The 19,725-nt window shown below is 39.5% G+C and overlaps 1 protein-coding gene across 12 annotated transcripts in view; it reads right to left on the bottom strand.

The window, feature by feature from the left end:
- NRCAM (neuronal cell adhesion molecule) overlaps nt 1–19,725 on the bottom strand; it is a 204,782-nt gene that overhangs the window by 112,017 nt on the left and 73,040 nt on the right. For 9 of the 12 annotated variants that reach the window (XR_002096795.1, XR_002096796.1, XM_019514573.1 and 6 more), the window contains 8 exons: nt 16,971–17,076; nt 14,695–14,891; nt 13,526–13,648; nt 11,510–11,680; nt 11,002–11,058; nt 8,553–8,664; nt 7,284–7,468; nt 5,462–5,593 (listed from right to left, as the gene is read on the bottom strand). Coding sequence is in view for 10 of the 12 variants with exons in the window: in XM_019514573.1 (XP_019370118.1) it covers nt 5,462–5,593; nt 7,284–7,468; nt 8,553–8,664; nt 11,002–11,058; nt 11,510–11,680; nt 13,526–13,648; nt 14,695–14,891; nt 16,971–17,076 (1,083 nt within the window). In the remaining 2 variants the exon portion in view is untranslated. The remainder of the gene's footprint in view (nt 1–5,461; nt 5,594–7,283; nt 7,469–8,552; nt 8,665–11,001; nt 11,059–11,509; nt 11,681–13,525; nt 13,649–14,694; nt 14,892–16,970; nt 17,077–19,725) is intronic. The other 3 variants (XM_019514583.1, XM_019514576.1, XM_019514582.1) reach the window with 1 other exon arrangement.

Raw genomic sequence — 19,725 nt, 5'->3', positions numbered from 1 at the left:
GCCAATGCTTTAGGAGCTCTTAATGATGAAATTACCCAGATAGGGCAGGTGGCTACTGAAAACCATATGGCTTTGGATTATCTCTTACCTTCCCAGGGTGGGGTCTGTACTATTATTAATCACACTTGCTGTACCTGGATTGATCAGCACCAACGAGTGGAAAAAGACCTCCGCACCATAAGAAGGCAGTTGCAGGTGATCCATGCGGTTGCAGAGGAGAAATCCTTCGATTGGTGGGGGTGGGTATCAGATGTACGGGGATAGTTGAAATCCCTGCTAAAATGGCGTATTCTGAGTTTATTGTGCATTTTTGCTATTTTCATTATTATCCACATGATTCTGTGTTGCTTACGCTATTGTTTATCAAAAACTGCTCAGAGTGTTTCTAAGCACTCTAGGACCGAGTTACAGATGATGGTGCTCAAGGAGGTGGCCTATAAGTGCGAACGACAAGAAAATGTAAAATGCCTTATGAATATAGAGGTGTAAGCACAAGCGCTTACAAGGGGGGAATGATGAGGAATGGAAAAGTACTGAAAGGAATGTATACGTGTCGGGTCAGGAGAGTGGGGAGATGTGATGTGGGTCAAAGGTGAGCGAGAACAACATGGTGGCCTTCAGGATAAGCTTATCAGGCGACAGCTTCAGAAAACTCGCTCGGCCCCGCCAGACACCGAGATAAGTTACTGTCAGACTGCCAAGAGCCTGTTGCGTGGCGGGTTGACCTGTACATGATTTATCAGTATAGAAAGCAGCCTGTTTTTTACTCTCGTTGAGCATCAGCCACCTCTTGCTGATCTCCCGTGGCCATGCAAAATAAAGCACTTCTGTTAGCCAAACAGTGATCCTATCTGAATTTCCACTTCAAGGCACGTGGCTGGAGCAGGAACTGGCACCACAGCCACATGAGCTGGCATTTCGCCGGCTTTTCAGACAGCTGCTCCCAGGGCCGGGGAGCACCGGGCTAATGGCGGCAGCAGGAGACGCCGCCATGGGAAGATTTAAAAACCCTGCCAGAAGCCGGCAGGGGGAAGAGGAGCAAGGGAGAAGGCCAGCAGGGAGTACGCCGGGCAGGCAATGACTCTGGTGGCTGGCAGGAGTGTTGCTGCAGGCGCTGCGCCTGCACCTGGAGCAGGGGAAGCAGCATCCCTGTACTAGGCTGTGGAGGATTGGTCACTGGCTACCTGAGTTGCAGAGATTATAGGAGCATCTCTCTCTCAAGGAGAGAGAGAGAGATGCAAGATAACAGAGCTCAACCCTCTGGCATGAGGGACTGGGGCTCTGGATGCCTTAACATCCAGGCAAGCGATCGGTGCTGAATCTGACACTGAACCCCTTAGTAAAGGGGCTTACAGTGAATGGTGGAACAGCAAGACCAACACTCAAGTGGTTGGCAAGTGGACAGGGTGTAGGGGAGGCGGAGCCCTGAGGAACATCACGGTGCAACTGTAAGTACCTCCGTCACTGGGTCCCCCTCCGAGAAGAGGAACACCACTGAACCCCTCCTTTCACCCAGTAACATCAAATTGTGGCAGGAGAGTTGAGGGGGGAGGGGCGCCGGTAAGAGAGGACGGTACGGTACCTGTCACACCCACTAAAGATGCCACACTCTGCCTTGTTAACTGGATACACTAGGATAGGCCTGGATATGCTAGAGCATAACAGGGCTGGGAAGCAACAGTAGCAAACCAATGAGTAAAAAAAGAATGTTTTAATGATTTCTAGTTTTAAATAAATTCTGCGCTTGAACACAGAACATTTACACTAGTGTTAAGACCCACAAAAAAGGAGTGGAAACATGACATGCAGCCCTACATTTGTGTAAATTATTAGAATCCAGTGTTGAATTATTCCTGGAAAAAATTGTAGAACTAACCTACAGTAGACAGCAGGAAGTGGCAACAGAGAAGATGGCAGATTACCTGCTGCCTCTCATGTACTTTAAGTACCAGCCACCACTGTGTACTGGCATACAGTGTTTAGTAAATAAAATCCAGTCCCAACAGTTTTCCACTTCCTGTGCTCATTAGGCCAAATCCTGGCCTACTTGCACAGCTCTAGCTGTAAAGACAACAGCAGTGGTGAATGATTAATGGGCCTGACAGCCCATCTCTTTGTTCTTCTGTATACTTCTCCAGAGTTCCAATCCAGGAGCCTACAATTTACATTCCTGTGCACGAGTGTGTGTGGGCATGCATGGGTCTGAAAGAGACAGTGAGAGAGTATGTGCATGCATACATGTCCGTATGTAAAAATAAAATAATCCAAGAATTATCAAACTTCCTTACAAACAAAAATTTAGGGGTTAGCATTCTGCCCTTCAATTTGGTACAATTATGTGAAGACTAAGACGACTGAAAAAAAATCATATTAATGTGAAAAGGATATATGCAAGGAAAGGGCATTTCATATGAAGATGAACATGCAGTACAGTGCTTTCTTTAATTTGGAAGTATGTGAGCTTAACTCACCCCATGCTATAAATAACTGAACCAATAAATCAATGCTTTGTGCAGTATCACAAGCATCTTTCTAAATTATGTCAGGGGTTCCCTTCTCCACTTAATTTGGGTTGTTACTTCTTTAAAAGTTGAGACATTTTATTCATGATTTCCCTTTGGTAAGACCCTGCTGAATATTTAAGCAGTAAATTATGACAGATTATGCAGCAGCATGAATAATGCAGCACTCAAATGTTAATTGAGGCACATGGCAAAGCAGTCATGGCCTGAACTTGTGACCCTTATTCTGTAAGTAATCCTAATTGACCTCAATGGGACTGTGCATGGGAGTCAGGATTACTAAAGTTAGTAAACATGGAAAGACTAGGCCCTTATTGCTCCAGGACTGTACCTATGGTCATATAATTAGTTTTGTCTTAAAATTTGCATTGTTAATAAAAACATAATAAAACCATCAAAGACACTTTAATAGGACTTGACATCAATTTCTTTTAAAAAGATGTTTTTAGACCAGGTAATATAGTCTAAAAGGAAAAATTAACATTACTCTTTTTAATTACTTTAAGGGTCCACTAATTTTACTAATGTTCCTCCCAGTAGATGATAGTGCCTTTCAACTTTGCACCCTCTTTGCTTTTCTCAGTGTTTAAGCCTCTTTCTTTGCCTGACAGATGGATGAAAGGTCCTCTCTGTAACATTGCTCCTGCCTTTGTCTGACAGTATTATAAGGAAACAACACTGGAAGCATTAAGTATCTCCCAGTTGCATTTTCCAGTAGAAAATTAAAGAAATGGAAAAAGATTACTGGGACACAGGGGGTGCATTGTGGGATATAGGGTGACAGCTATGCTTTGATATTCAAATATGGCTGGGTTTCTTTGAAATGATGCTGTGGGTTTAACTTACCCAGCACTGCCCTGCAGCCCAGCCAGCTGCTTCAGTTTTATTTTACAATTATATCATTAAAAATTCAGCTAGAAACAGGCAGAGCCCAACTGAATAATTTCAATACCAACTGAACAAGAGGGCATGCTGCACTTGTGAAACTCACAGAAAAGCTTCTGGTATTTCAAGAGAATGTTAAGATGGAATGTGAAGAAACCTCAGGATTCACAGGACATTCTGTCATTCCCCTCCCTCCATCTTGCTCTCACAAAGATGCCACGGCATTTAGCTTTGCTTTGTGCGTAAGCAATCCAGTTAAACAACTGCAGCTGCTAATGTGGATGCAGTCACAGAAACCTATTTAAAAGTGAGATAAGATTCTTTGGGTAAATCCAAATCTTTTATTAGACCAAGTAAAACCCTTGGAAAAAATCTTCTTTGCAAGCTTTGAGGTACAAACACCCTTTGTCAGGCTGAGATCTGAAGATTTGATTCTGATTCAGAGAATCAGGAATGCAGCCATAGACACAGCTTTATATGTTTTTTCTATGTACCTCAAGGTACCAGGCACAGCTCGTGAAAGCTGAGATGGTGGGGCAGATGGAGCATCCCATGGGAGTGGGGGGGGGTCCGGTCCACTGGGGTCTGCCATGGAGTGTGCGAGGGACCCCACTGCCCCCTGCTTGGCAACTGGTGCCTCTTGGGTCTGGGGGGACACCTGGGGCCAAATTGCCAAGCCAGGACAACACAGGGGGAGTCCCCCCCCATGCACTCTGTGGCGGACCCAGAAGTGAACTGGAAGTACTTCTGGTCCACTTCTGGGTCTACCACTGAGCGCACAGGGGACCCCCCTGCACTCCTGCGGGACACTCCATCCACCCCACCATCTCAGTGTTCATGAGTCACACCTGATACCTCAAGGTATATAGAAAAAAAAACATATAAAGTTGCATGTATGGCCGAATTGTCAAATCTCTCCAATTCAATTTGGAGAGATTAATGGGTCTCCTGATTCGACCTGGATTTGGAGGTTTGGCCATTGAATCAGGCAGAATCTCCTCTGAATCGAATCAGCAACTGAAGCTTCACACAACCCTAGTCCCCAGGCCTGCCACAGTGCAAGCCATTCTCAGTGCCGTATCTGCACCCCCATATCACACAGGGTACCCCTGAGCCCTCAGCCATGCCCCCAAGTGTGGAGCAAAAAGCACAAGCCAGAGGGAGAGAAGTCAGACACTCCAGCAGCAGCATCACAAGAGCAATGAAGGAAGTGGTGACTGAACCTGGAGCCTGGGTCCCAAGCCAATAGCAGGACAGTCCTGATCTGGGTTAATATGAAAATAATTGACAGCACAGTGCAGCCTGTGTTATTCAACTGGTTTCTTTTCAAGTAAGGATGAGCTATACATAGCAATTATTTTGTGTCTGTCATATGGTGCTGCCAGTCGGAAGACCATAACAAAAAAGGGACTGGGACATCAATTCATAGCTGTTTTACTAGCTCACAGACACAGAATCAGTTGTTCCATTGCTTAAGGGGTTCCTTTCCTCTGACACCTGCTTTGCTTGGGCTGTTTTCCAGACAGTTGCTGACTCATACAGACAAAACTGCTACAGCATTTGAATTTTAAGGCTTGGAATATGAACTTATTGCAAATTCCTAACCCCCTGAAGTGGTGTTTAGTCAAGCTATAGAAGTATATAGTTAATCAATGGGATCGCAACTGAGCGGTCCTAGCAAAAAGCATTGCAGCAGCAATATAATGATCAGCAACTCTATCCCTGATACCACCCCTCTGAAAGTAGCACAGACTTATTGCTCTGACGCCACCTCTACAATGTAACACTAACAGGCAATAAACACAGGTTATCCGGCTGCAAATTAAAAAGCTGTGTCACCGAGGGGTTATACTTGAGGTTTTGTTGAGTTTTTTAAAATTGCTGCTTCATGCACAAGCCCACATTTATTTCATTTTCTGAGGGTTTTTCCCTCAATGTTAGGCAAAACATCCTTAAATAGGTAGTAATTATTTATACATATTTCATATCCCCTATGGGTCCATATCCTTTATCTCCTCTTATTCATTTTCCCGTAAGATGATTAAGAATCTTACTTGCTATGGTAACACCATTGGCTAACCAGTTAATATTAGGTTTTGGGTTGCCATTAGCTCTGCAGATCAGGGTTCCATCCTCTCCAGGAGACAACACAAGGTTTCTAGGTGCTGTTATCCAGTATGGAGCAGCTGTGGTTAGAAAAAAAACATTAATGGTCAAAGTTACAAGATTCTATTAAAAAAATCAAAATCATACAGCACAACAGATTTAACTGCCAAATAAATCTATGATGCATATATATTTGCATATATGTTTGCAAACATGTATAGTATACTGGTAAAAATATATGTTTTGATTACACAAGTCATAGGCAATAAACTATTAGGTTTTTAGACAGGCAATACATCATGAACCTTGTAGCTGTTTGCTTCAATTTTTTTTGATAAATAAGATAATTTTTTTACTCAATTTAAGGAAGATCAATACAATATATATTGGCTGCTTTGACTCTCATAGGTTTTTTCTTTTTAAAGACAGCAACATTTATTAAATTTATCTGTAAAAATGCTGGAATAGTAGTCTTTCTAATAAATTCTCAGGGGGACCCTCTCTTCAAACATTTGAGGAATGGCAAAGGAGACATTGCTCACAGATGAGAAAAAAGAGCTAGCACCTAAGAGAGGAAGAAGAATAAACGGAAGCTGTGTGAAGTCCTTGACTTGCTAAGTCAATGGAAAGGCTTCCAGTGACTTTGGAGCCATGGAGATTTTATTTTTGGTGACAGATGCAGACAGAGCGAAAATGGAGATTTTTTAAAATGAAGTTTATATAGAAACTCGCAGGCACTTTTGAAATATCAACCTGTTTTAAATGTCTTTAAAACTGGTACTATATTTATGTGAATTCAAGATGAGATTTCCCCCCCCCCCAAGCCCCGGTCAACATGAGGAAAAGAGCCCCTTGGCTTACAAGGTACTGCAGGGGCACGGAAAACAGCTGTTGTAGCTCTGACTCTGGCCCTAAGCCCAGGTCAGGGCTGGAGTTGGAGCTGCAGCAGCTACCTCCTTCCCCATTTTTCTGCCCCCCGCCACTTCTGCCCCCCCAACCCCTCTCAGCCTCTGTCCCCTGGTGCCTGTCCCTGCTGCCCCCCACATCCCATCTACTCCCTTCCCTGTCTCTTATCCCCACCCTACCATCTGCCCCCTTGCCACCGCTTTACTTCTGTATCAGTGGGGGGGATTAATTTAAAGACAGCCCTTCAATAACTGGATTCTACACATGGAAAATTTTAACAAATTGATACATTTTCCATGTCTAGAATCCAATTACTGGGGGTTGTCTTAAATTCAATGTTGTTCTGGATTCAAATAAATACCATAGCATAGTGTCTGTGAACTGTGAACCAGTACAATGAACAAGGTAGAACCAAAAGCAGGGGAAATGAAGAAAGAGAAAAAGGGTAGATACAAAGAGTAGAAAAATGGGAAAGTAAAGGCATGAGGGGAATGAGAAGATGAAGAGAGACAGAGGGAAAGAAGATACAAAGAAAACAAAAAGACAGAAGAATCTAAACTAACTATATTTAGTTGAGGTTATTAACAGATTTTTGTCTCTTTAGTATCATCTCAGTATACCACCTTGCTTGGCAAATGTAGAAGTAAATAAATAAAAAAAAACACATGCTCAACTGAAATCATCACAGCAAGCAGAGATAGAATATCTAGTAGCAAACCTCAGATGATTCAGTGATCATTATACTCAATTATAGTTACTGTTCTCACTCATCCTTTTAGATATGATTTGCTCTAACATGTTCCCCATATAAAATAAATTACCTTATAAACTTGCATTTGGATGCTGACATTATTCTAATATTACCTTTGACAGTTACTGTAATGGTATGGTGAACAGATCCTAACACATTTCTTGCTACACATTTATAGTTCCCAGCATCAGCTTCAGAAACATCTATGATTTTAAGAGTTTTCTTAAAATTTTCAAAAAATGTCCTGTTGGCAGGCAATTCACCACCTTCTTTAATCCAGCGAATAACTGGTGTGGGTCTGGAGAAACAAAAACACAGATGAGATTAAATGGCTGGGAAAAGAGAGATGCCAAGAGTTCAGTCCACTGGTTTCTCATGTATAAATTTAAAAATAATTATTTAAAGATAATTATTTGGCCTGGACTTGTAGGCATGACCAGCAAAGTGGGTCCATAATACAACCAACCTGTGTCCCTTGAAAAGTGCACGGTGCAGGCCATGCACATGCAAGCTACACACTGGGCATCTTTCAAAGGGAAGAAGACAGCCCAGTCCTGACTCAGGGGCTGCTCCCAGGTTTAGCACAGGGTTGAATGGGCAGAGGGAATCCTTCCAGCATGGGAAACATCCAGCCCTTCCCCCAGTAAAGACATGCTGTACCCAGCTGTATGCATGCACTTTGAATATGCTGGGGCAGGGAAAGCAAAATGTGGAAGCAGCTCCCCATCTCAGGCTCCCCAGCCTGTTCAAAGTGCACAGGTAGTCCTATATTGGGGAACAACTCCCCAGCACCAGGCAGCCACCCCAGCAAGTTCTTCATACACATTCAAATTAAAGCATGATGCAACCCAACCACAGAGATGTCCCACATTTAATATCTGTGTACCTGGTTTGCCAGTTTATTGCACCATAATTTTTTTGTACTGACAGCATATTGCAGTTTATGGCACAGTGTATTTATTGTGCCGTTTATTTAACATCTGCAAGGACACTGTCTTGAATCAGGCATGCTTTTGAAAACAACTTCTCTCATATATCTCTGCAGAACACCTCAAACGCAGCATCGGTGGTATTCCACTCTAAGGTCACACTTGTTCAGAAACCAAACTGATTAAATTTGGACTGTATTAAGTGCACAAAGTGAAGGTCAGCATAATATGAGCTGTTCCATTTATGTCTTTAAGTCTCTTGTAGTCTAAATGTGTGAAGTGTTATAAACAAACCTCCTGTTTTTAATTTTTTCATCTGTTTCTGCAAATGTAACTTATCTATCACTATAATATCTAGGATTATGCTACCTTCTGGACACTGACATTCTCTCTGAAATTTTTATTTCTCTTTGTATTTAGAAGAAAACTTTGGGGGTGGAAAAAACGACTCACACTCCTCCGGCAATGCACTCCAGCAGAAGTGTGTTTCCTCTCAGTTCCACTTTGGTACTTGTGCTACCTGCTGGAGTCAAAAGATTTGGCCGTCTCTCTGTAACTGACTTTGCTGAAATTAAAAAATTGAAATTAAAATAGAGAACAAATAAGAAAAAAAAATAATGTGAAACATTTTCTGATAAAATCCAATATATTCTAAAGTATCAGAATGCTGACATTCTGTAGAAATCAGTAAACTAGATCTGTAAACTAGATCTGTAGTTGGGCATGAAGACTATTAGTAATATGTTCAGTAAGTGGGCATGATTTCACACATATGGACATTATAGAATTTAGCCTAAGTATTTTGCTGTGCATGTTAATTTGCTTTAAAATATTTGCATTTAAGAATCTGCACAACTTCCACCAGTTAGGATAAGCATACTAGAATCCTACCTGGATATGGGAAATATTGTCTTTTTCTATGCATGAACACAGCAGCATTATTGTGATCAAACTGTTTTATCTAGTACTAACCAAGAGCTTGAATCACCAATCTGAAGGTTACACACCTACTCTCTAACCCTGCATAAACCCCAGCTCATTTCAAAAGGATTTCTCATAGGTGCCAGGTCCACCTATGTAGATCATATTGCAAGAATTAGGCTAGGGCTTAACATCTCAACATTAGACATTCTTTACTTCCAGCAAAACTATGTTAAAACCCTCAAAAGAAAACTGGTCCCATGTAAACCTGTTCTATTCAAGAACATAGGAACAATAAAACACATTAATGTGCAATATATTTCAGTCAGCATTTTCTAGGCCATACTGGTGGGGAGGACTTCTCATGAAGCTCATCCATGTCTTGTCCCCTTAAAACATATTCTTATTTGAATTTGAGTGTTTCCAAAGACTGGATCTTTATTGTTTTCTTAACAATAAAAATAATTCAAACAGGAAGGGCAAGACCTAAGCATAAATCCAAGCCCAGTATTTTACACTGGTTATTATATTTAATATTTTTTTAATCTTTGGATTTGCTTGATTTACTTCTAAGTGTATTACAGTACTTCATATCTTCTTTTTTAAAGGTTTATATTACAGAAAACAGACCTTTCTAGAAATAAATGTTATAAAACTATCCCAGCACTCTTAATCACAGGAGTGAGTGACTACTACATGATGCAATGTTTTGAATCTTTCCATCTGAAGATCTGAAGTTTTGGGGGGTTTTTTAATATGGGTAGGAACATAAGGATTCCCATCCATTGTGTCCTAGGGGATAGGATTTAATGCTAGATTAAGGATGAAGAATATGTTCCTAAAGTATCTCAAATACTCATATACAAAAGCTTTTCTTTAAATGGGATAGAAAAGGGACAAAGAGGAACACAGTCCATGGCCACAAGGCAATGAACAATTTGCCCAGTTCATGCACTGAAAAAAAACGTATTCATAACTCAAAGCTATGAGAATCCTGAAAAACTGACTTCTTGAGTCATGCACCAAATGAATTGACTTTTTCCTCACTCCACTCAATGTTTGATTCTGTGTGCAGATATTTATTCCACCAGCATGGAAAATTTCATGTTGTTTGTTCTCTAACTAATTTTAATTGTATATAGAGAATTAAGAAGTTGCCACATCTATGTTACATTCTGAGTTTCAATAACTGAGATCAAATGTCTACAGAATCTCAATTATGAAAAATGTCTTAAGGAAAAAAAGAATGACCTATTTCCTCACCATCATATGTGATGTAAAACTATTTCATTAGATCCTCAGCTGATGTAAAATCAGTACTGGTCTGAATTTACCTGAGCTTAGCAGATTTCTACCAGCTGAGGACCTAGCCCACAATGCAAAAAAGCAGACTGGGTTAAAATTAAATTAAACAAACATACAAACAAAAAAACTATTATTTTTCATGTAAAGTTAATTTTACAACAGGCATTAAAAGTTCATATTTTAAATTGTTCTAGTTTTACATTTATGAAAAAGATTAAAAATGAATGGAATTTCAAGAAGTTATGAAATATTAAGTGAATCTGTTAAATTTTTAAAACTACCATCATTACTTAAGACATAGCATGTGATATTGCTTAATCCCAGTGATATTGTACATTTCTACGTATCAGTTAAACCGGAGGAGAAAGATTTTAAAAGCATACTACAGAAAGTATTAGGAAAACAACATGCAAAATCTGCTCCAGTGTGAAAAGCTTCATTTGCTGTAAAATTGATATTTTGGTAAGCATCATATATTGACAGTACAAAATTAATTTTACATATTTTGAAGACTCACACCGTGCAGACTCTTTATAAAGTATCACTGGTACAATTAGATGCCCATATTAGAAATTGGAAAGGGGAAGTAAAAAGGTTAAATAATCATGGAGGTGAAGTTAGTTAACTAAATTCTACTATGAAAGAAGGAGTATCAGTGGGGATCACTGTAACTCACCACCATAAAAATCACTGTCACTCAAATTAGCAGCTATAGTTTCATTCATTGAATCCACTGAAATAAACAGAATATTGTGAAGGGTGCACATAAGTGGGGTAAACCATGGTACTTGGCATCAAAGGAGAATCTATATGGTCAAAGTCATTTAATACCACTAACAGAGGGCAATGCATTATTGGAAAGATCTCTTGATTGATTCATCTGGATTGTCACAACTATTATAACCCGAAGTATCCACAGAAGAATGTCAATCAGAATTATTTATTACATTAGATTTTTAAATAAGTAGAATGTTACAAAATAGATATATTTTTGAAAAAAAGATATTTTTATCAAATATATATATATAAATGGAAGATTAATAACCTTAGAGACTTAATTTCTTACTCATTGTAGCTAAGATATAAAAGTCTCTCATATAAAGCTTTTTAATGGTAAGCCAGCAAGCAATCCCCCCCACAGATTATTGTACATTTACATTAAAATTAAAAAATGAAATACCTACTTGAAAAAACCTTCACAGAAATGGGTTGCTTCTGCTGTATGGTCTGAGTATGATTAAATCTTGCATAGCAAATATAGTCCTCACGGGTGTCTTCTGGTCGTACATTAGAAAAATAAAGGTCCCCATTTAGACCTTGGGAAACTCTTTCACTTTGAGGCAACCTTTGGAATGCTAAATAAAACAAAATGCGCACATTTTTTTCATTATAATGTGCGCACACAAAAAAAAATACCAACATGGTGTCTGTAGGCTCCACACTCAACTGCCTTTGTGCCTTTTGGGCTAGATACAGAAGTTAAACATAAGCCAGTTTAAGTAAACAAAAACTGGTATAAACTTGTAACAGAACATAAGTTCAGTGCACATAAACCAGTTTCGAAATGGCTGAAACTGGTTTACGATAAACCTGGTTGAATGTGGTATCAGACTTAACTGATACGAGTCAAATGCTAGGGTTACCATAATTCCAGTTCCAAAAAAGAGGACACTTGCCGTGCAGTAGGAGAAGCAAGATATAACTGTGGGGGGTAGGGTGAGATATAGCAGTGCCCTACCCCTGCCCATTCTGTTGCTCCTCGCTGAGAAGCCAACCCCCCCAGCCCTGCTGATGCCCCTCACTCCCAACCCACAGCCCTCTACTCCCCCCAGCCCTACCCCTGTGAGCACAGGCACCAGCCCCAGTGCCGCTGGGGCAGCCACGCAGCTCCCTGCTGCTCCCTTCCCCTTCTCCCTTCCCCCATGGAGAGGCATGAATCCAGGGCATGCATCTCTCCTGACCTGCTGCTGCCCCGGACCCATGCCCCCCCTCACTACACACACACACAACCCTCGCCTCCCACCGACTTACCTGCATCCAGTTGCTGGCCTGCTCCCACCCCCTGCCTGGCTACATGCTGGCCCACATGTATGCGCCCTGCCTCCAGTCACTCTGCCCCCAGCCCCAAGCAGCATCCTGCTGGGGAAGCTGAGAGCAGAGTAAAATCCTGGACATTTGATTGCATTTTTAAAAACTGCCCAGATTGAGACTGGAGGATCTAAAAAGAAGATATATCCAGGAAAATCCAGATGTATGGTAACACTAGTCAAACCGGTTTATGAAACTTCTGATTCAAGTTGAATCCTTCCTGATTCAAGTTAAATCATGGTCCCCCAGCATCCCAGCATGTTTCCAACCCTGGGCTGGGCTGGGCTGGGCTGTCTGCTCCAGAACAGGAGGTTTGGGATAGGCGAGAGGGAGGCAGGGACTGCCTCTCCAAGACAAACCCTGGCTGGGTCTAGGGCCAGAGAGGAGGGTTAAACACTCTCTCTCACACTCAAACTCAGTGCTGACTACAACTGTGAACTAGAAATCCCAGAGGAACCTGGAAGCAAGAAGAGGAAGCGATGAGCAACCCTGCAGAGTCCTGCTGCTGTGATTCTGTGATACTGCAGATTCCAGAGATGTTGCAGGGAGCAAGAGGAGGAAGTGAACGCACAGCCTATGCTGTGCCAGAAAGCCATGGTCTAATGCTCTCTGGCTTCTGCCCTGGGTCACTGCAGGCACATGGCTGCATTTTCTGAATCAAAAGCAAATGTCTGTCCAGTTTTTTCCTCAGTTTAATCTCTGCAGTTTAGACTAACCTGCAAAGACTGAATTGATTCAGCCCTGGGATTTTTGACTGTCTGTACTTGGCCCCGTAGTGGTTCATCACTTAATAAATTCTACATAAATCTTTTAAAGTATTCTCTGTAACTTCCTCACCTCTTCCTGAATAACATCTTAGAAAATATAAATCCATAAGGCATTTGCTGATATTTCCAATGTACCTTGCCTGCACTACTCCCGAGTAGCTTTTCTGCTAGCCTGTCTTTTCAGCTCTGTGGAATCAAGAAAGCCTTGCTCAAGGAAAGACTGGATTTTTACTTTGATAAGAAAGCATACAAGCTGCTGTTAACTCTTAATAAGTAATTATAATGTACCTAGAACAATAAAACATTAAGAAAATTCTTCTCAATATCAAGTTGTTATAAACTTACAATTATCCATCCAAAATATTATAGGGGGTGGTAATCCAATTGGAGGTCTGCAGTGAAGTACTAGAGAATCACCTTCTTGAACTTGCTTTGGTTCTGGTTTTTCTTTTGTCCACAATGGGGATCCTGTAGAAAATAATTGTAATACTCATATAAATCATGGGTTGAGAAAAAATTCCAGAAGATAAGGCAGAGCTATGTGCAAGACACATGAAAAGGAAAAGTCTTAGGAAATGTACACAGATTTTAACTTCCACTTTGGAGCAGTTGTGTTCTCTTTGGAAAAAAGAAATGTTTAATTATATTTGCATTGATAGTTTTGGAGAATGATTGCTTTAATCAATTTAATCAACAAAAAAAAGGAATGACTTTGGATAATCACTAAAATTTCTATCCAAATATCTTAGAAGTTTGATTCTGAGTAATGTGAAAAGTAATACATAGAATTAGAAAAAATGAAGTAAAAAACCCCCAAAGTTAGAGATTACTGAAATGTTACTACATAGGAGAAATAAGTGCAAATTTAAGAAATATATTTCATCTCAAGAGCTGAGAAAGTTAAATTTGATACTATAAAATATTTTAGAAATCTTTGCTCATGGTTGTTGCAGCTGAATGGATAAAGCAATCAACCAAAATACATTGGTATGGTATATATCATATGATAGATGATATAACATGATCTTACGATATAAAGGTATATCATATCACAAAAAATTGCCTCAGTTTACTGCATGTTAGAGCTATTTTAAAAAAAGTGTATGGTATATTTGTTTCACAGTAAAAGATCTAATAAAAAAGTTCATACCATGGCAATGGAAATTAGATCTAAAATATATTTTCTAATTTCAGTGTTTTGTACATTACACAGCTTTAAGCATGATGTGTTAACCAAGCATACTGAACCCCAGGAAAATAGTTTGGCTAGTTATTTACTAGGGAATTTTTGGAGAATATTGATAATTTTTCATGCACTACAATACAAAGCCAGAACATCAGGAAAAATGCAATACCTTCTAACAAAAGTGTTTTTATGATTAAAAGATATCATTTTGTTTTTTGTAACCAAAATGTTTGGTTACAAGTGAAAAAAGAAAATGATTCAAGTGAAGAATTTACAGCAAAGCAATTAAGTATAAATGCTTCATGATTAACCATAGAGTTCTACTTACTGGATGGTCGTATAACAATATTATTTGAAATTGCTGCTCCACGTTCATTCCTTGCTGTACATTGATACACGCCTTCGTATGCTTCTGCCTTTCCACCATTCATTATGTTTATTACAAGGGTCCCTGAGTTTGGTTTCATTGTTACCCGTGCATCTTTATCTATATCAAAATGAGTTCCATTACGTGTCCATGAGAAGCTACAGTCATAACAAGAAGAAAATGCTTATTAAAAATCTGGGAAAAAGAAAAAAAGGCATTTTAGAAAATTCTCCTCAAGTAAAATGTGGAATTTGTCCATAGCATAAAATATAGGTTAAGAAAAATACCATTGGATTATTCAAGTATCAAGTGAAAGGTTCTCTACAAAATCATTAAAATACAGTGTCTATCACACATTCTGACCATGCTTTAAGATAAAAGTGTTGGCTAAACTTGCTAATAGGTGTTATTTTTAAGTTCTGCATTTTTACTATAAAATTACATTTAGAGATTTATAAGCAATCCACATAGGAAAAAACTGCTCTAATTTTCCACTAAAGATGATACAGTGAGGTCTGCTGGAACTGATGCTGTTAAGGCTGTATTAGCATTTCCATTATAACTCCATCAATGAAAGGGTTTATAAGATGACTGTAAAATTTGCTTCGGGCTGAAAAGTGTCATATAAGGTCTCAGTAGGAGACTCTGTCTTTAATTGGCTTGTGTCTTTTTTAAGTTACTGAAGTTAATAAAAAGGCCATGTTGTAGGTCTGATTGCTTTTTACTACTCCAATGCAAGTAATTGTGATTCTTTAAATGAAATTTTGCACGCTGCTAGTTCATAACTAATCTACTAGGCTTATTTTGGTATTACACAAAGCAATGGCTGTTTTACAAAGTTGCTTCTGAAAAATTAGGATTCATGAAGACATCTTAAAAAAAAAAAACAGAAACAAAAAACAAATCAGAAAAACCCATAGCTGGTTCATAGTATGCAAACCTTACTGCTGCAAACATACATTCTAAAGCGTAGTTTGTCAGTTGCTAAAATACATTAATGCAATGATCAGGTTGTGATTATGAAGTCTCTGTCAGACAAATATAATAGTGTAAGGAACTTTATTCCCCATGACAAAAAATGTGCATCCTGCCATTGTTTTGTATTGCCAGACATGCATGGCAGGATGCATGATTTGGGGGGGTATGAGGCATGAAATTTTTCAGATCCCACACATGCAACTGCTGGGGCCAAACCATCTGAACCAGGACCAAGAGATCAGGCAGGGGCAGTCATGTCCTGGACCCCAGTGCTGCCCCAGGTCTCAGGTTGAGACTAAGGCCTGCTCCCAGCCCAATCCTAGCAACTGAACAAAGAGCAGCTGTATCCCATACTGGGGCTGCCCCAGCTTCAATTCTGATGATCAGCTGATTGCCCAGATCTGGCAGAGCCAGCCCTAGTGCTGGGACCTGCTATTCAATTTAAGGAGAATTACAACCCAGTGACCTTCCTAGTTTAACTTAAAACAGAGTCCCCCAGCATCCCAGATACTTTGAAACCCTGGGCAGTGTTCTCTGCTCCAGAAAGCTGAGCTAGCCCCTCCCCACTGCTCAGCATCTGCCTGGCTTCCCCCTGTTCCAGCGCCCCACCACTCCCTGCTCAAGCAGGGATTCCCCTCTGCCCTCTCCCAACGCAGAGACAGTAGCCAGCATGTGGTATGCTAGCTAATGCTAAGAGGTGTCTGTGCAAGGCAGATAGGACTGTGTATGCTTAGGGCTTTTTGGAGCTAATTAACAGGTCAGCTGGTCCCTCTGTTCCTTCCTGGGACAAAGTATCCTTTGCATTCAGTGGGTCAAGTTCTCTACTGCTGTAAATCAGCATTTATAATCACTAAAATTTCTACCCAAGTATCTTAGAAGTTTGATTCTGAGTAATGTGAAAAGTAATACATAGAATTATAAAAAATGAGGTTAAAAACCTCTTGCCCTGCTTTTTTTCCCTGGGGGGAGGGGGGGTGGTTTGTTTGTTTATTGATATCTGGATTTCCAGGTATCAAATTTAGAGTCCACATTGCAAATCCACAGTGTGGGGAACATTTTTCCATTTTCAGCATGCCTTTTGCCGCATCTCAAACTGTTTTGAAATGCCACAAGAGGCATGTGAGCACTCATCTGGACGTGCCCATGTATGTGAGGTTAGAAAACAACTTTATTCCCTCTTAATTTTCTTGTGCATTATTCTAGATTTTTTTCATGTTATTTCCTGTTTGAACAGAAAACTCAACAAGAACAGTACTTACCTAGGTGGGGGCTTTCCTTTTGCTTCACACTGTATTACAATATTCTCCCGGGGGTCGACAATGTAGTCTTTTGGAGATTGCTGAGTTATTGTTGGAGGCTGTGACACTTCATTGTGGAATATAATTAAGAAAGAGAGGAAGAAACTTAAAGATATTTTAAAGGTACCAAGAAACTAGTTTTATAAGTACACAAGGCAGAAATATAATCAGCCACAAAATTAGCAACAAATATTTGGCATTAAAGTATCCTTTGCATTCAGTGGGTCAAGTTCTCTACTGCTGTAAATCAGCAACAGTCTACTGACTTCAGTGGTGCCCTGATGATTTACAGTAGCCTGATAGCTGTCCCAAAATGTTAGCAGATATTCCTTGTTTAAGACATCATGAAACTCAATCAATATTTGTGAAGTCAAAGGACACCCTGAAAGCCAGCACACACATCAGAACAAACAATTGAGAGCCCTATGTACACATCAAAAAAGTTAATTTCCTATGTACAAAATAATCAAAATATTTATGGAATTTTTTCAGTTTATAAATTTTGAAGGCATTTCAGACACTCCAGGTGGGAATCAGCCTTGCATTATCTTTCAAAGTTAACAAGTTTAATACATCACTGAGGCACAATTTAGTGAAAGCTACGTTCAGGAGTAAAACAATTTTTACATACATTTTTAATTGAAAGTATGACTATAATCAAAGTGTGGGGAAAAGTAAGCTTATCTAGCTGAAGATAGAAATAACTTGATTATGATAGAGATGAGCATTTTGGGATTCCAAAAAAATATTATTGCTTTCTTGTACTTTATCATCCTTAAATTGAACATGCACAAAACTAAAGGAGATTTTGTATTTTCTGTAATAATAACAATAATGGTAATAAGTATAGCCATTTAGCTAATTTGCCTGAGGATGGAGACAAGAATACTTAGGGTCAGACAAGCTGCAAGAATGATTAGCATGGTAAAAAGTCATTTCCCTGGCAAAGGAGTTGATGCCAATTTACGTCAATCAATTTGAAATCAGTCATAATTGTCTAGATTTCCTTGCAGACCCTGAACTGTATATTTTATGGCAAAAGGAGATGCAGCAGGGACACTAGACTGTAAATTTCATGGTAAAGGGAGATACAGCAGGATAGAGATGGACCGTATCAGGCCATCGGAGATGCATAAGCTTTCGTTAACAGAAAATCATTTTATCAGATTCTGCAGTAAATGGAGCTGTATACAATGTAAGTGCAATGTCTCACTACAAATGTACTGATATGTTTACATAACTGTGACAGCCAGATGAATACCATAACTGTAATTCAGAGCTCTATCTGTGAATCTGTTCAGCTTAGAAAAGCAGAAAAAATTCTATAAAATCCCTTCACAAACACATACACCACACACTTTTATTTATTTTACCTATTATCTTTTTAGAGTTTAAAATATGGTGGGAATATGAATATGGAAACAAAAGGTCATTCTGTATAAAAAAATGTTTAAAAATGTTTCATTTTGAAAACATCAAAATAAACATTTCAATTTTGGTGACTTTAAAACAAATTTGTTATATGTTTCGTTGTCAAATCTGTTTTTTTCCCAGGGACAAAAGTTTCATCCAGTTCTAGATAGTAATTCAAAATCTGAAAGTGTCTTAATAACAAAGTCCCTAATGATATCCTGGGCAGTGAAAGTGCTCAGCCTGTCACACAAAGAGCTCCAATGCCACACAGTGCAACTGTCTGTCATACTAAAAGGAAGTTACTGTTCTGATATTCTCAGAGCAGAATTTGAGCCAATATTCTTTGCAAGTTTTAGCAATTTTCATAAATTATTCATTACAGTGTACATTCACATTCAAAAAGCTCTTGTACATATTTTGAAAAGAAAAAAAAAGAGAAGTGGTCTTTCGTTATCATTCTAAGAGATGCTTCCTGGGATGGAAAAGTCTGGGATGGTTTTGTATCATAGCTTTGTAAACGTTTTAATACTCATTATACCTTGTAACTGATTAGACTTCAGAGGATGCAGAGTTGCAAAAACATAGAAGTTGCACTCTAATAGTAAAGATATGACTAACAAGTAACTTTAACAGCAGTGATAACTACAATTATTGCACAAATGCTAGAAATATGTGCTGTTCTCTCAGTCTGACCCATGGCCCAAACTGAAATACATACATATATTTTAGTCCCTTTTCATCTAAAGGTGTTTGGATACAGAACTTCAGTCTATTCTATTGAAGATAAAATCCAGCTTTTAAGCAAGGGTGTGATTTACAAGTACTTTCTATCCTTAGACTTCCAATATGAGTTCCTGGTATATAGGAAGAGGCAGTAATAGTTTTTATGGTGATAAACAAAGGAATCGTGCAATAGCCAGAAAAAAAGTGTTCAGATCACAATACTGCAACTGGTCTACAACTCTAATCAGAACAAAATAGGCTCAGGAAGCTTAGAAAAAATTGCAGAGAAAAAAGTTATTGGATGGGGGTGGGACAGTTGGGGGTGGGGAATGGGGGAAAGGGATGATTTCTTTCTAGGGTGACAGCTTTTCAAGTTCTCCTATAGGGAGGCTGTCAGAGGATAGTTCTTTCCCCCCCAAGCTAGGGACAGACATTCAAAAAGCCTGAGTCTGAATTGATTCAATCTTTTGCAGGTTAATTTAACCTGGCTAGGCAGAATCAGTTTGTAATTGCACAGACATCCCAGAAATGCAGGCACATGCCTGCAGTGGCTCAGGCTAGGAGCCGGGGGGGGCGGGGG

The sequence above is a fragment of the Gavialis gangeticus genome, unplaced genomic scaffold (genome assembly GCF_001723915.1).
Source record: "Gavialis gangeticus isolate Ggan-Ray unplaced genomic scaffold, GavGan_comp1, whole genome shotgun sequence".
NCBI lineage: Eukaryota > Metazoa > Chordata > Crocodylia > Gavialidae > Gavialis > Gavialis gangeticus.
Note: the sequence above shows the minus strand (reverse complement) of the source record. Positions and strands in the feature narration are given on the sequence as shown.